This window comes from Bombyx mandarina, chromosome 19, assembly GCF_030267445.1.
Source record: "Bombyx mandarina strain Sakado chromosome 19, ASM3026744v2".
NCBI lineage: Eukaryota > Metazoa > Arthropoda > Insecta > Lepidoptera > Bombycidae > Bombyx > Bombyx mandarina.
In genome coordinates this window covers 4,169,432-4,183,177 of record NC_143225.1, presented here as the reverse complement: position 1 = coordinate 4,183,177, position 13,746 = coordinate 4,169,432, and the positions used below count along the sequence as shown (strand labels likewise).

Here is a 13,746-nt window from a genome sequence, read left to right as displayed (position 1 = left end):
CACTACAATCCACTTATTACACTTGTAGCGGTAGTTCCAATTTATAGAACACAAGATATTTGACATATCACCTGATTCACGCTAACGACATTTTCAAGATAACTTTGCATATATCCAAAATCGAAATAATTACACCCACTCGGTAGAAGATCTTGCCTTTTTCGTTATTCATAAAGACTTAACAATATTCCTCTTGGCGCCTATTGGTTTTAATAATCTACCTCATTACCATCATTATCATCAACAGCCATCAAATCTGTCTACACTGACTACGTCCAGCTAATAAACGCTACTGAGCTCCGTCTTCGACGATAATCACCACTTATCACTTCTATTTTTCTAAAATTCTAAAGACTGTAGCAGCACCCTCTTTGCTTTTAGAAACGAACTCAATCCATTGTACCCCTTTTTGGCTCACGTACGCCGATCTTACGTTCAATAAGACCCTTCCACATTGAAATTGGGATCACGTTCAACGTTAATGATCAAACACATTGTTGCACAAAGTGAGTCTCCATAGTCCCGTGATAGACTCTTTAGTGACAAAATATCCTTTGACTGGTTAGGGTTAGGAATGTTAGGATACCGTAATTTTGTGCATTTACGTTACTTTCTTTGTGTCCTTGAAAGAGGTTTGCTCTTTTTTTAGCATGGGTCTTTACAGATATGATCTTTTGGCACGATGCTTGGAAACTTGAGAGCCAGTGAACATTGCTAATGCCAACTATGTAAAACTGGGGATCTCCAATTCGGTGCCCAGAAATATAACGCTTGTAGAACAGAGACGTATGCATCTTCATTTGTTTCATTATAAAAATGAATAAGATCTTAAGAATAATATTTTTAACAGTCATCTCAATCGGACTTATAGAGCTTCCAACACTGATTGGGAATATGACTATTTAAAACTTTTAAAACAATGAGTAAGTAATGCTCCGTAAAGATTATGAGACTGTTTGTCGGCGAATTTATCGCCTTTTATTATTTAGCTATTGTCATTATCAGACTGTTTACATGTAACTAAAATAATAATAGCAAATGGAAAGACAATTCCTGCAACCCAAAGTCGACCTTCATTCGTATTTAAAATAGAATCACAAACCATTTTTCATAAAATAAATACATAACGAAACGAAACTTCTAGATGATAAAGTAAATTAGAATTTGTAACGTCAGCCACTTCAGTCCAATATAGGAGGAAATTAAAGACATCCGAGAAATAATCTTGTTAGCGAACACATTATTGTACCTACTAATGGTTGAGCTTCACGTATCATTTGAAAAATAGCTTTGCAATTCCAAAGCACAAAGATTAATTGGATAATATTTTTCAATTATATCCAAAATAAGCAGATCCTTACTTACAAACTTTACTAGCATTGTGTGCTTTAAGAGTCTGTAAAGACACATCTATTACTCTTGAGGTAGACCGTGCCATCTATTTGACACTAAAATGTCAATATATCAAAGTTCTAAAACTAAGGGGCTACTAGGTATTTCCCAACACTTCAATCACCAAAGACACTTTTGGTCGTATATCGATAATTCTTCTCTCTTCATCCAGAATTACCTCTTGTATTAATTTCGGGACTGTTGAAAGACAAAGTCCTATAGACACTTCAGTAATTAGTCAGTAGCCTATACCTGAATTGTCCATTATAGTCTTTGTCAGGCCTTCGTCTTCCGATGTATTGTGATTGAAAATTGTGGCTTTTTCGAATTCCCGTAATTACATTACCGCTCAAACGTCATTCAACGAAAAATTCGATATTCATTACCCATCATTCACTATCGTACCGAATTCAAATGTTTTACGATTGCCATTTAAGGCGGAATCTGCGTTTGGTCGCTCAATATACCAACTGAATGGAGCTCATTATTTTTTTATGAAGTCATAAAGAACTGTAATATACCAGACCAAGCCCTGTGTTCAAGCACTAAACATTTATAAACGTTTTTACACCGCATAAAATCTTTGTTACGTTTAATCAGATACGAAGGTGCCATAACTAGATATTACTTCAGTTATTGGCTCTGGTGTTTTATTGGCGAAAATGCTACCTACGGCAGAAATGATGTTCAATGTTCGATGTGATTCAGAGTTAGTACAGAGATGCATCGTTACTTTCATTTTAATTTCGAACTATAATGTGAACCCTTATTCAATAGTGAATCGAATTAAATATAACTGATTACACACAACGTTGTGAGGGATGACAGGATAAAAAATACCTGATTTAAATCACGTGGGATGTCAGTAATATCCTCTAATAGATTAAATAAGATCTTAAAACAGTGTCCGATCTTTTATTCTAGAAAGTAGACAGTAGGAATTATGTTCCTCTAAAGTCGTATATACTTTCCCCTATTTATTTTAAATAATAAATATGTAAAATTCTAAAGATTCTAAAGAGAACGCAAAAGAAAATTTCAAATAAAATCTATTTGATCAAATTAATAATATGCACGATGAACAGTTCCCAGAACCTATAACTTGTTTATAAATAAACGTAATGTCTCGTTTTAAACTAGTATTTATATTTGACAAAACTAACAACGAACCTTTATTTTTTTATTTTTCAATTAAGCTCACTGATTTTTTCTTGAAAATCTTTTCATTTTTTGTTGCAATTCCAAAACACCCCTAATTAATAATTTTTTTCTTTTTTCCTATCTATGGTGATAGCCATGAGAGGCTATTTCAGCTTCACCCTAACGTGTAGGTGAGCTCAAATCGGAGTGTTGCTAACACTGGTCCTAGCAAGAGCAGTGCTTCGCAGAATCTACCACCGGATAGGAAACGTGGCCCACTGAGAAGATCCGGTGAGAAACTCAGTGGGCTGTATCTATGGGTTAATTCGCTTGTCGAGCCCTTCGTTGCAACGGGTTCGACGAGGACGGTGACCGGTGCTTGTGGTACCTAAAAGCAGCGTTAATGGATCCTGAGGATCCGCAATGACGTATTTTGGGCGACGTCGACTGTTTACCATTCGGTCTACAGGATAGGTTATGCCCTAAATACTAGCGACCATTCCTTTGTTCACAGAGTTTATTAAAGCCTAAGGCGTACATAGTAACTCAGGGGCCAACCGAAGACACAGTCGTGGATTTCTGGCGGATGATCTGGCAGGAACGAGCCGCCGCCATTGTCATGCTCACTAAGACATTCGACTTCATTAAAGTGAGTATTGTTAGAAACAGTAGGAGCACCTGCTACCAAGGTAAGTCGTGTAGCAGCAAGTCTGTATAGGTAACATGTCTATTTCTGTGACGAAACAATCGTACGCGATCTGATAGGTTATTATAATAAAACAATTGAAACTTTATGGCTACGTCTCAAGATCCACAATCACAATCAGGTAGGGTCTATGGGCTCGTAAGCTCAGCTTTGCCAGTGAAAATCATAATTAGTTTCCTACTGCTGAATCCTGAGGCATTGAACAGAGGAGTTTAATTTAATAACGGTAGGCAGCGGCTTGACTCTGCCCCTGGCATTGCTGAAGGCCATGGGCGAAGGTAATCACCATCAGGTGGGCTGTATGCTCGTCTGCCTACAAGGGCAATAAAAAAAGTACCTTTTCTTGTATACGAGGGCTGCAATGCATGTCGCTTGTACACTGGCATATGTACTGCTGCCAGGGGGTATTACAAAACGAATAAGTATCAACTTGCTTATTTCTATCGTCAACATATTCCAATTTGGAGGACGTAGCAACCCTGTTGCAAAACAATTGACCTTCGGCCTTATGCCGCCAGATGGGTGGCGACATTCAAGTTGTGATATCTACGTGTTTCAGTAGTCACTTAACACCAGCTCGTTCAGACCTTTATGGAAAAGAAAATATGAAAAATATTTTCCTGGGCTCAACTGTTCTATTCGCTAAGCGCTTGTCTGTCCACCGATAGAAAAAAAAAAAAAAAAAAAAAAAACAAACCGCGTCAATCGACACTTTTATTTGCGAACACACCCATAGGAAATAGGACAGGTGAATTTATTTACCTGGTTTTTTCAATGAGAGAAAATAGTGACATTTACCTTTATCAAATCATTTAGTGGCAGTCCAAATAAAGTTGGCACAATAGAGGTCATCGTATTGAAGAGTATTTGTGAGTTTCATTGTGTGGTCAACACTGACCAGACAGTAGAACTTGACACCTATTGTTTGGTGTACATTGTTTATTTCTGCAGTATTTATTTTGTGTTATTATTTGATAATGTATTTAATAGATGATTCTGAGATACCTTTATCTATATTGAAACCTAGAGTATAATTACTAATATCAATGACATCAATTGAAAAATGAATAAACCGTAATAAAACTAAACCCTTTAGTGCCTAGCTAAGCTAGGTCTCTGGACCAACTGGTACCCTTTAGCCCAAGCACCAAAACCCATTGGAATTGGAATAAACAAAAAACAAAGCCCAGCCTTGTAGGTTTATAATGTATATGTGACCACCAGTATAATATAAAATATTTTTCGTATACCCCTATTTAAACAAAAATTTTGATTGCTTACTACGAATAAATAATAAGTTTTTTTTCGTAGATTGCGCATATACACGAACATGTGACGCCCCTAGTTGCAATAAAAAAATGTTTTATTTGATGGGTAGACGAACTCACGGCCCACCTGGTGTTAAGTGGACACAGTAACCCATAGATATCAACAACGTAAATGCAGCCACCCACGTTGAGACTAAAGTCTCAATTTTACAATACAACGGCTAACCATTGAAACCGAAGCACATTATTACTTCATGGTACAAACACGTTAGGTGGTGTTACCTACAAGCGCGGGCTTATAAGACACCCTACCACTATTACGTTGAAGAAAACTGTTCGCGTCCTAGTAAAGAATTCCTCATTACGTTTCCAATAACTCCTGATAGATTTTTGAAATGAGAAATTTAGCATAATTTTCAGAACTTGAATTTTTGTTCTAGCAGCTGCAAAACCTTCGGCACCAATTCAAATAAGTACATAGGTATAGTCTTAAAGGGTTTTGTTCACTACTTAATTTAATGCTAATTGTTCTTTAGGTTATGTGCGTCCAGTATTGGCCACCAAACAAAGAGAAAGATGAAACGTACGGAGACATCAGCGTCGGCATCGTGCAAGAAGAGGAACTCGCCAATTTCTTCATAAGAACCTTCCGACTTTATAAGACTGAGAAGGGTGTAAGTTTTTCTCTTTTCCGCAGTATAATGTTGAATTAAAAAAAAACACCAAAAAAGACGTGAATTTCTTAAGCAATTAAAAAAGGAGATGCTTGCTCTTATCAAGGGTGTAAATATATTGTATACCATAAAATTAATAAGACAAATGTGACGTCACGAAGACTGTATAGTACTGTACGGTGTTTTTTTTTATTGCTAAATGGGTGGACGAGCTCACAGGCCACCTGGTGTTAAGTGGCTACTGGAGCTCATAGACATCTACGACGTAAATGCACCACCCACCTTGAGATAGTTCTAAGGTCTCAAATATAACTAGTCAGGTCATAAGTATTGTCACACAGTAAAAACTTTTCTTTTAGAATGCTGGCCACAAAAAAGTTTATTGAATTCGAATTTCGAATTGTTCATGAAAATAAAAATGTATACTTTTAGAATTTTACTCATTTTTAAATATGGAGTGGACGCTTAAAGAAGACCGTGTTGCAGTTATTGCGTTGCATCGTTGCGGTTACGCGCCAATTCACATTTTTAACATACTGAAAAATTTGAATATAACCAAAAGATTCGTTTATCGTACCATCAAACGATACAATGAAGACTCTAGTGTAGATGACAGGTCAAGAAGTGGTCGCCCTCGGTCTGTTAGGACTCCAGCAGTGATAAAAGCTGTGAAGGCGCGAATTCAAAGAAATCCCAAACGTAAGCAGAAACTGTTGGCCCTTCAGATGGGGTTAAGCAGAACCACGGTGAAAAGGGTGTTAAATGAAGACTTAGGGCTTCGGGCATATCGAAGAAAAACAGGACATCGTTTGAATGCTCGTCTAATGGACCTGAGTCTGAAGAGATGCCGCGCTTTGCTGAAGCGGTACGCGGGAAAAATATATCGGGAAATTCTTTTTTCGGATGAAAAAATGTTTACCGTAGAAGAATGCTACAATAAACAAAATGATAAGGTGTACGCACACAGTAGTGAAGAAGCGAGCAACCGTATTCCGCGTGTCCAACTAGGTCATTTTCCATCCTCGCTCATGGTATGGTTGGGAGTTTCTTATTGGGGCTTAACAGAGGTAAATTTTTGTGAGAAAGGTGTAAAAACGAATGCAGTTGTGTATCAAAATACAGTCCTGACGAACCTTGTGGAACCTGTTTCTCATACCATGTTCAATAACAGGCACTGGGTATTCCAACAAGATTCGGCGCCAGCTCATAGAGCGAAGAGCACACAAGACTGGCTGGCAGCGCGTGAAATCGACTTCATCCGGCACGAAGACTGGCCCTCCTTTAGTCCAGATTTGAATCTGTTAGATTACAAGATATGGCAACACTTGGAGGAAAAGGCGTGCTCAAAGCCTCATCCCAATTTGGAGTCACTCAAGACATCCTTGATTAAAGCAGCCGCCGATATTGACATGGACCTCGTTCGTGCTGCGATAGACGACTGGCCGCGCAGATTGAAGGCCTGGATTCAAAATCACGGAGGTCATTTTGAATAAACTTGAATGTCATAAGAATCCATATTTTGTTAAGTTCATTTTGGTATATGAATGGTTACATAATGAATAAACTTGTTTCAATTATTTTACATTAAACATGTGACAGAATTTATGACCTGACTAGGTAGTTACAACGGCTGCCACACCTTTCAAACCGAAACGCATTACTGCTTCACGGCAGAAATAGGCAGAGCGGTGGTACCTACCCGGACGGACTCAGAAGAGGTCCTACCAACAGTAATTACGCAAATTATAATTTTACGGATTTGATTTTCATTACACGATGTTATTCCTTCACCGTGAAAGTCAATCGCGAACGTTTGTTGAGTACGTATTTCATTAGAAAAATTGGTACCCCTGCCTGGGATTCGAACACCGGTGCATTGCTCAACACGAATACACCGGACGTCTTATCCATTAGGCCACGACGACTTCAATATTTATACTGTATGGTGATAAATTCAAAAACTGTAACAATTAAAAGTAAGCATGAACAAGAAAGGGAAAGATGAAATAATTTAGATGGTTTTCATTTCTGGTCACATATTCGTGATTTCATATTACTTACATCGACGGATAAATTAATCAACAAAAGTTTTTGAGACATAAATAATACTGTAGGTGGTGATAGAAGAGAGGTTCATTCTGCAGTTCCACTATACGCAGTGGCATTCTCACACGTGTCCATTCAGCAACGCGCTCCTTGAGTTCAGGAGACGTGTCAGAGCGGTGGTTGGCAGAAGGCTGGCCGTCAACCCTGCAGCGGGGCCCATGGTCGTGCACTGCAAGTAAGTATATTGTACTTTGTTTAATTATTTTTTTCTCTAGATAGGTAGAGGAATTCATAACTCATCTGTTGCTTAGCGGTTACCGGAACTTGGCTCCATCAATGTCAATGTCACAAAGCGGGTGGCAACATACGCAAGTCATGTTTTCAAAATAGCATTTCAATAGCAAAAAAGCACAAAAGCTTTAAGTAGAAACTTGTATTACACTACAGATTTGGTCAATATACATATAATGAAATTGGGTACTTCAGAATCAATAAACCTACCTACCTTTTTAGAAAAATCCTTTTTAGAAAACTATAGAGTTCTAGACAATGAAGGTTTTTTTTTACATATTATCAGAAAAGTGATAATTAAAAAAGAAACGTAAACTAATTAATAATTTTATATATTTTAGTGATGGTGGAGGTAGATCGGGCGTGTACTTAGCTATCGACGCGAATTTGGAACTAGCTGAAGAGGAAGACAGCTTTGATGTCTTCGGATGTTTGAAAAAACTCCGGGAATCCCGAAAAGGGCTTATTGAAAACGAGGTATGAAATCTATCTATCTTCTATCTATATATATAAATGAATTGCTGTTCGTTAGTCTCGCTAAAACTCGAGAACGGCTGGACCGATTTGGTTAATTTTGGTCTAAAATTATTTGTGGAATTCCAGAGAAGGTTTAAAAGGTAGATAAATATGAAAATGCTCGGAATTAAATAAAAATAACAATTTTGTTTTCCCTCTGATGTGTCCCCCTTCGGATGGCTTCCTTTTGTTTCTTTTGTACAAAAGTTTAGGTATTTTATTTATCGATTGAGGTACTACGAAGTATGCCGGGTCAGTTAGTCCCTAAGAAATGTTTAATCTATATTAAAAATACAATATAAAAAATCAATGTGATATTACTAATGTTCCGTCAATTAATTCGGCATAATTTTTCTATTGTTAATAGGAACAATACAAATTTGTCTACGATACGTTAGAGGAACACGTCGTCTGCGGTATTTCATGGTTTCCAGTCTCCGAACTATCGCAAAGGCTGAAACAAAAATCCCAGAGGGACCCCGTCACGAAACTCAATGAGTACCAAAAGGAATACCAGCAAATATGTAAACAGACACCGAGGTTCACGATAGGGGATTGCGCTGGGGGTCATCGAGGTGATAATCGGGAAAAGAACCGCGATGTGCTAGTGGTGCCTCGTAAGTAACAATTATTTTGCCCTCCATTCGTGTCTCGGCTCACAGCGCACATGTTACAAACGGGTTGCCAGTAACAATATGCGAAGTTTTTACTTAACCCGATTTTAAAAACATCGATTAAAACGATGAAAACATATGGAACATCCCTATTTGCCAGACCACGCGTCACCGTAGTGTGGTCATTTTATAGAAAATTCAGGGCCACAAAAAAGGCTATAGACCTCACAAACTGAATGCCGCTACATGAATGAAACAAAGACGTCATCAAAGTTTCAATTGTGTAGCACTTTCATCATAATCATTAGCCCACAATCGTCCACTGCTGGAAATAGGCCTCTCCCAATCCACACCACTGAGCACAGCCTTCAGCTCTCCTCATCCACCACTTGCCGGCCACCCATTGGAGGTCATCGCACCATCTAGCCAAGGGGCGTACCGACTGGCACCCTTTAAACGAGAACGCATAACTGCTTCACCCCAGGAATAGACCAGATTACCTACATTGGTACGCTCTACAAGTACCACATCCAACACGACCTTATATCAAATGTGCGTGTGAGAGCATCCTATAATACAATAGGCTGGAATTTTGTTTCAGAAAACTCAAATGTTTCTATTTTTCAGCTGACAATTTTCGTCCCTATTTGACATCATTTCAAGGAAACAGTTTCACTGATTACATCAACGCCGTGTTCGTGGATGTAAGTAAAATTATAAAAACACAAATATTATTTGAAAAGTTTAAAATTATTATTTTTTCTCCTACCTACGCCGAAAGTTTGGTATTCCTCCCGCTGTACAGGGAAGAAAGTCTAACTTTTCCCCCCGCTGGACCCCACCGGGGCTTCGCCCCTGAACCCCGGCCTGATTCTCCACGAACTTTCGGCCTAGTAGGAGAAAAAATAGTATGTGCACCGCGGGAAAAAAGTAGGATATTTCCTCCCGCGTGTAAAATTGCCACCCGAGCCGAAGGCTAGGAAAGCTAGGAAGGAAATGTCCTACTTTTCTTCCTTGGTGCACAATGTACTATTAATTTTGATCAATTTACAATTTATAATTTTCAATTGATCTAACTGTAAATAGCTCGCTTATTTATTGTTGTGGTTAAACTGATTTACATTATGTTATTTCTGATTTGTTGCCTAAGGGGCTACTTCAATTACGCGCGGACTGGTAGGTTCGTTCGCGGAATCTTTTTGGGTCGCAATTCCGATCCAGTGGTAAATTCTGCGAAGCAATGCTCTTGTTAGGGCTAGTGTTAATAACTTCTATCAGGCTGAACCCGTGAGCTCATCTATACGTCTCGGTGTAGCTGGCGTACAACTCTTAGGCTACCATTTTTTTTTTTATGGCATAGTTCGGTAGACGAGATCACAGCCCACCTGGTGTTAAGTGGTTACCGGAGCCTACAGAAATCCACAACGTAAATGCCGCCACCCGCCTCGAAATATGAGTTCTAAGGTCTCAGTATAGTTACAACAGCTGCCCCACCCTTCATATCGAAACGCATTACTGCTTCACGGCAGAAATAGGCAGGGTGGTTACTCACTGGTGGACCTCACAAGAGGTCCTACTACCAGTAAAAAGCGAGTAGATAGGGAAAAATCTACCTAGGAGGACTAACACTGGATCGGAATCGCGACCTCCTGAGAAGATACAGAGAGAAACTCAGTAGATTATATCTATGGCTTAAGTTGCACGTCAAACTCTACAAAATATATTGTTTACTTATGATGTATTTAAAACTTATTTTCTTTTAAATTTATTTTCTTGTTCATAGCAGATTGACTGAAGTGCTTATGGGTCCGAATTTAATTATTACATTAGTCTAATTTAAATAATATTTATTATTAGGTTTTCACTGAAGCCCGTAGACTTCACAATTATTATTGAATTTCAATTTATTTCAAATCTGTCAAATAGGGCTGCATTAAATCTACGCGGCAGATATATACAGTATAGGTTCCTAATTCTAACTGACATAATACTGTTCACAGGGTTACACCAAGCCTCGTGAGTACATAGTGACGGAATGGCCTCTGATGATGACTCAAGGAGAGTTTTGGTCCTTAGTATACGATTATGAATGCGCTGCGGTCGTTGTTTTATGTGTTCCACCGAAGAATTCTGTGAGTACACTCAACTACTATCTTATCCATCTTCTTGCGTCGTATATCTCACTGCTGAGGGTCGTAACCGCCCTTCTGTATCAGCTTCTCACGCACGATCTTTCTCCATCTGTTTTTGTCTCTGGCGATGTGGAGGGCGTTGTTAAATGAGGAATTTTATAAGCGACTAGCTGTACCCGTCCGCTTCGCTGGGCATTTAAAATTAACATTATTATTTCTCACCCCCACAAAGATTCTCATCATTAACGCCCCCGCAACTGGTGTAGGGAGTCCAATACTCATATAAATATTAGCCTATCCATGAAGTACATGTATTTTATACACGGATACCAAGTTTGAAGTCAATCGGATGCATGGTTCAGTAGTTATAACGGAGCATCCGTAAAACCACTGTATATTTATATATTAGTATAGATTAAAAAGACGACCATCGTTCTGAATAGAAAGAAATATAATCTAGATTAGTATATTAAAACCGCGGGATGCTCGATGTGAGCATGGCAATAATCTGTTCTATCTGTCTAAGCATGAAGCAATAATGAAGTTGTCGATTTTGCTTCTCCGCAAAAGTGTGGGGTGGACCAAACTTATTACTTTTGAAACAATAAAATATTAGATGTGTGAGCTTAAAACTATTAATTCATTATAAGAATACATGGTCAAATAGGTATTTTTTTTCTTTTAATTAATAACATTATTATACATTATAATTACAATAATTATATATGTGACCCTTGACTGTTATGACATGGTGTAACCTAGATTGAAAATGTGTACATTGACGTAATATGGGCCGTACTGTCAAGAGCTTAAAGCTTTTTTGTGTTATTTACAGCTTAATAATCAACATGATATTATTCACTTGAAAATAACAATATATTATTATATTTTTCAGCAACAATACCCGCCGTTTTGGCCCGAGGGACGGCATTCTAAGAAATATGGACCAGTTTTTACAATAGATCACGTATCTCATAATCATTATACTAATATTAAGACTTGGATATTTAGGATCAATAAGAAGGTATGGCTTTTATTGTGGATTGTTTTATTGATATATTATTTGTTATTATAAATTATATTGTATCATCCGATTTATTTCTATATTCATTTAGTATTTGATATGTCTGTATTTTATAATAAAAAATCTAGCCTAGCTGCTGCGACATTTTTGCTAGTCCAATTAATTTGTCGTTTTTAATGATCGCTTTTTGATCTATAAAAAAATTTAAAGACAAAGGTAGCCAAATAAATGAAAGAAATTAATGAAAATTTCAATAAAATTACTGGCCCCGAAACAATCGCACTGTGATTGAATCACGATAAACGACTGAATCATTTTTTGGTTTTACAAAAAAAAAAACTTTTATTCTTGTTGAATAAAACTTTATTCTTTTAAAGTCTGTGCAAATTGAAAAAGGTTTGAATAGACTCACATTAAGTGAGGATTGTGAATGCAGTTAGGGCCTCGGCCTAGGAATATTGTGCCTCTGTTGCAGCTGTTGACATCGATTCTTTTTTTGTAATCAGATAATTTCACTGACTGAACTGATGGCTGGAGTCAAAGCTCCAACGAAAACAGTGCAACTATTCCAATTGACGTGTTGGCCAATGGGCCACAAGGTTCCGTCATCGACCAATTCACTAGTGGAGCTGATGAACATGGTGGAACGCTGGCGACAGCGGACAGACTACGGACCAGTCTGCGTTGTATCACCGTAAGTCAAAATGAAGATCATTGAAAATATTTAATAAGAACCTACTGACTGGCCGTTCTCGTGCTTTAGCGAGACTAACGAACATCAATTCATTTTTATATATATGGATTGATTTTGAAGTGCCCAATATATTTATATGTATATTGACGAATCTGTACGTGTAATAAACTATTATTAGATGTTTCTACTTAAAGCTAGGGTGCTTTTTTGCTATAGCTTAGAATCCATGGAAAGCATGACTTGTGTATGCCGCCACCCACTTTGTGACATTGACTTTGATGGAGCCAACAGCAATTCATTTTTATATTTACATATATAGATTACACATTTTTATAACTATAACTATTTTATTAAGGGATGGACGCAGCCGGGCCGGTGTCTACTGCGCAGCTAACGCGTGCATCGAACAAGTCATAAAGCACGGCGAGGTGGACGTGTTTCAAGCTGTGAAGACTGTTCGACGACACCGGCCACAGCTCGTCGAGAACATGGTATCAAAACTACATACTTTTTAATTTACTCTTTTCAATGGAATCGTTATAAACACCCTCTTTTTTCTTGCAGACCGAATACAAGTACTGCTACGATCTAGTTCTCCATTACGTGTTGCACTATTTAAATAAAGATATGAACGAAAAAAAGTGAGAGTGCGAACTCAAAGACGAACTCTGGTTCATCGAGTTCGGGCGCGGCGCGGCGCTACCCACGACGCCGGAGGAGACCAGCCCCTCCGCGGCGCCGCGCGAGCACAAGCGGCCCCAGCGCCCTCGCCGCGGGCTCTCTCTGGACCGCCTGCTGCCCGCGCCCGCTCGTCCTCAGCTGCCGCACGCCGCTACCGTCGAAGCCCCTCGTCGTCCCCGTCGGGACCGCCCTCCGCTGCGTCGCTCTATCCGCCTTGAAGACGACGACGCCGCGGCGGATGAACGCAGGCGAGCTTTTGGCCGCGGGCCTCGAGCCCCCTCCTTCGACGAAGGCGACGTCAGCGACGAGCACGAGGAATGCGATTGCGCCCGCGTCTCTCTCGAGCGCTCCGGCCCTTCCACCGAAGCGCCCGACGAAGATGACTACGAACCAGAATTTGTCGCCTCTCCGCCGTACCTGTGCGATAGGCCGACGCCGGAATTGCCGCCTCGAGCCGGTTCCTCGGATCGAGTTTTGGAACCCCGAGATGCACCCCGCGGTCCGTCGCGTGCCCATTCGCAAGGTGTTTTCGAAAGACGATTGCCAAAAATTTATAAATTCGGTTTAA

At 39.1% G+C, this 13,746-nt stretch overlaps 1 protein-coding gene across 2 annotated transcripts in view; it reads left to right on the top strand.

The window, feature by feature from the left end:
* Ptp36E (protein tyrosine phosphatase 36E) overlaps positions 1–13,202 on the top strand; it is a 146,676-nt gene extending 133,474 nt beyond the window's left edge. For both annotated transcript variants that reach the window (XM_028169638.2, XM_028169636.2), the window contains 11 exons: positions 3,047–3,181; positions 5,043–5,180; positions 7,295–7,461; positions 7,859–7,994; positions 8,401–8,650; positions 9,275–9,351; positions 10,648–10,779; positions 11,675–11,803; positions 12,310–12,497; positions 12,853–12,988; positions 13,062–13,202. In XM_028169638.2, coding sequence (XP_028025439.1) covers positions 3,047–3,181; positions 5,043–5,180; positions 7,295–7,461; positions 7,859–7,994; positions 8,401–8,650; positions 9,275–9,351; positions 10,648–10,779; positions 11,675–11,803; positions 12,310–12,497; positions 12,853–12,988; positions 13,062–13,142 — 1,569 coding nt within the window. In that variant the 3' untranslated portion in view covers positions 13,143–13,202. The remainder of the gene's footprint in view (positions 1–3,046; positions 3,182–5,042; positions 5,181–7,294; positions 7,462–7,858; positions 7,995–8,400; positions 8,651–9,274; positions 9,352–10,647; positions 10,780–11,674; positions 11,804–12,309; positions 12,498–12,852; positions 12,989–13,061) is intronic.
* Positions 13,203–13,746: the final 544 nt, after the last annotated feature.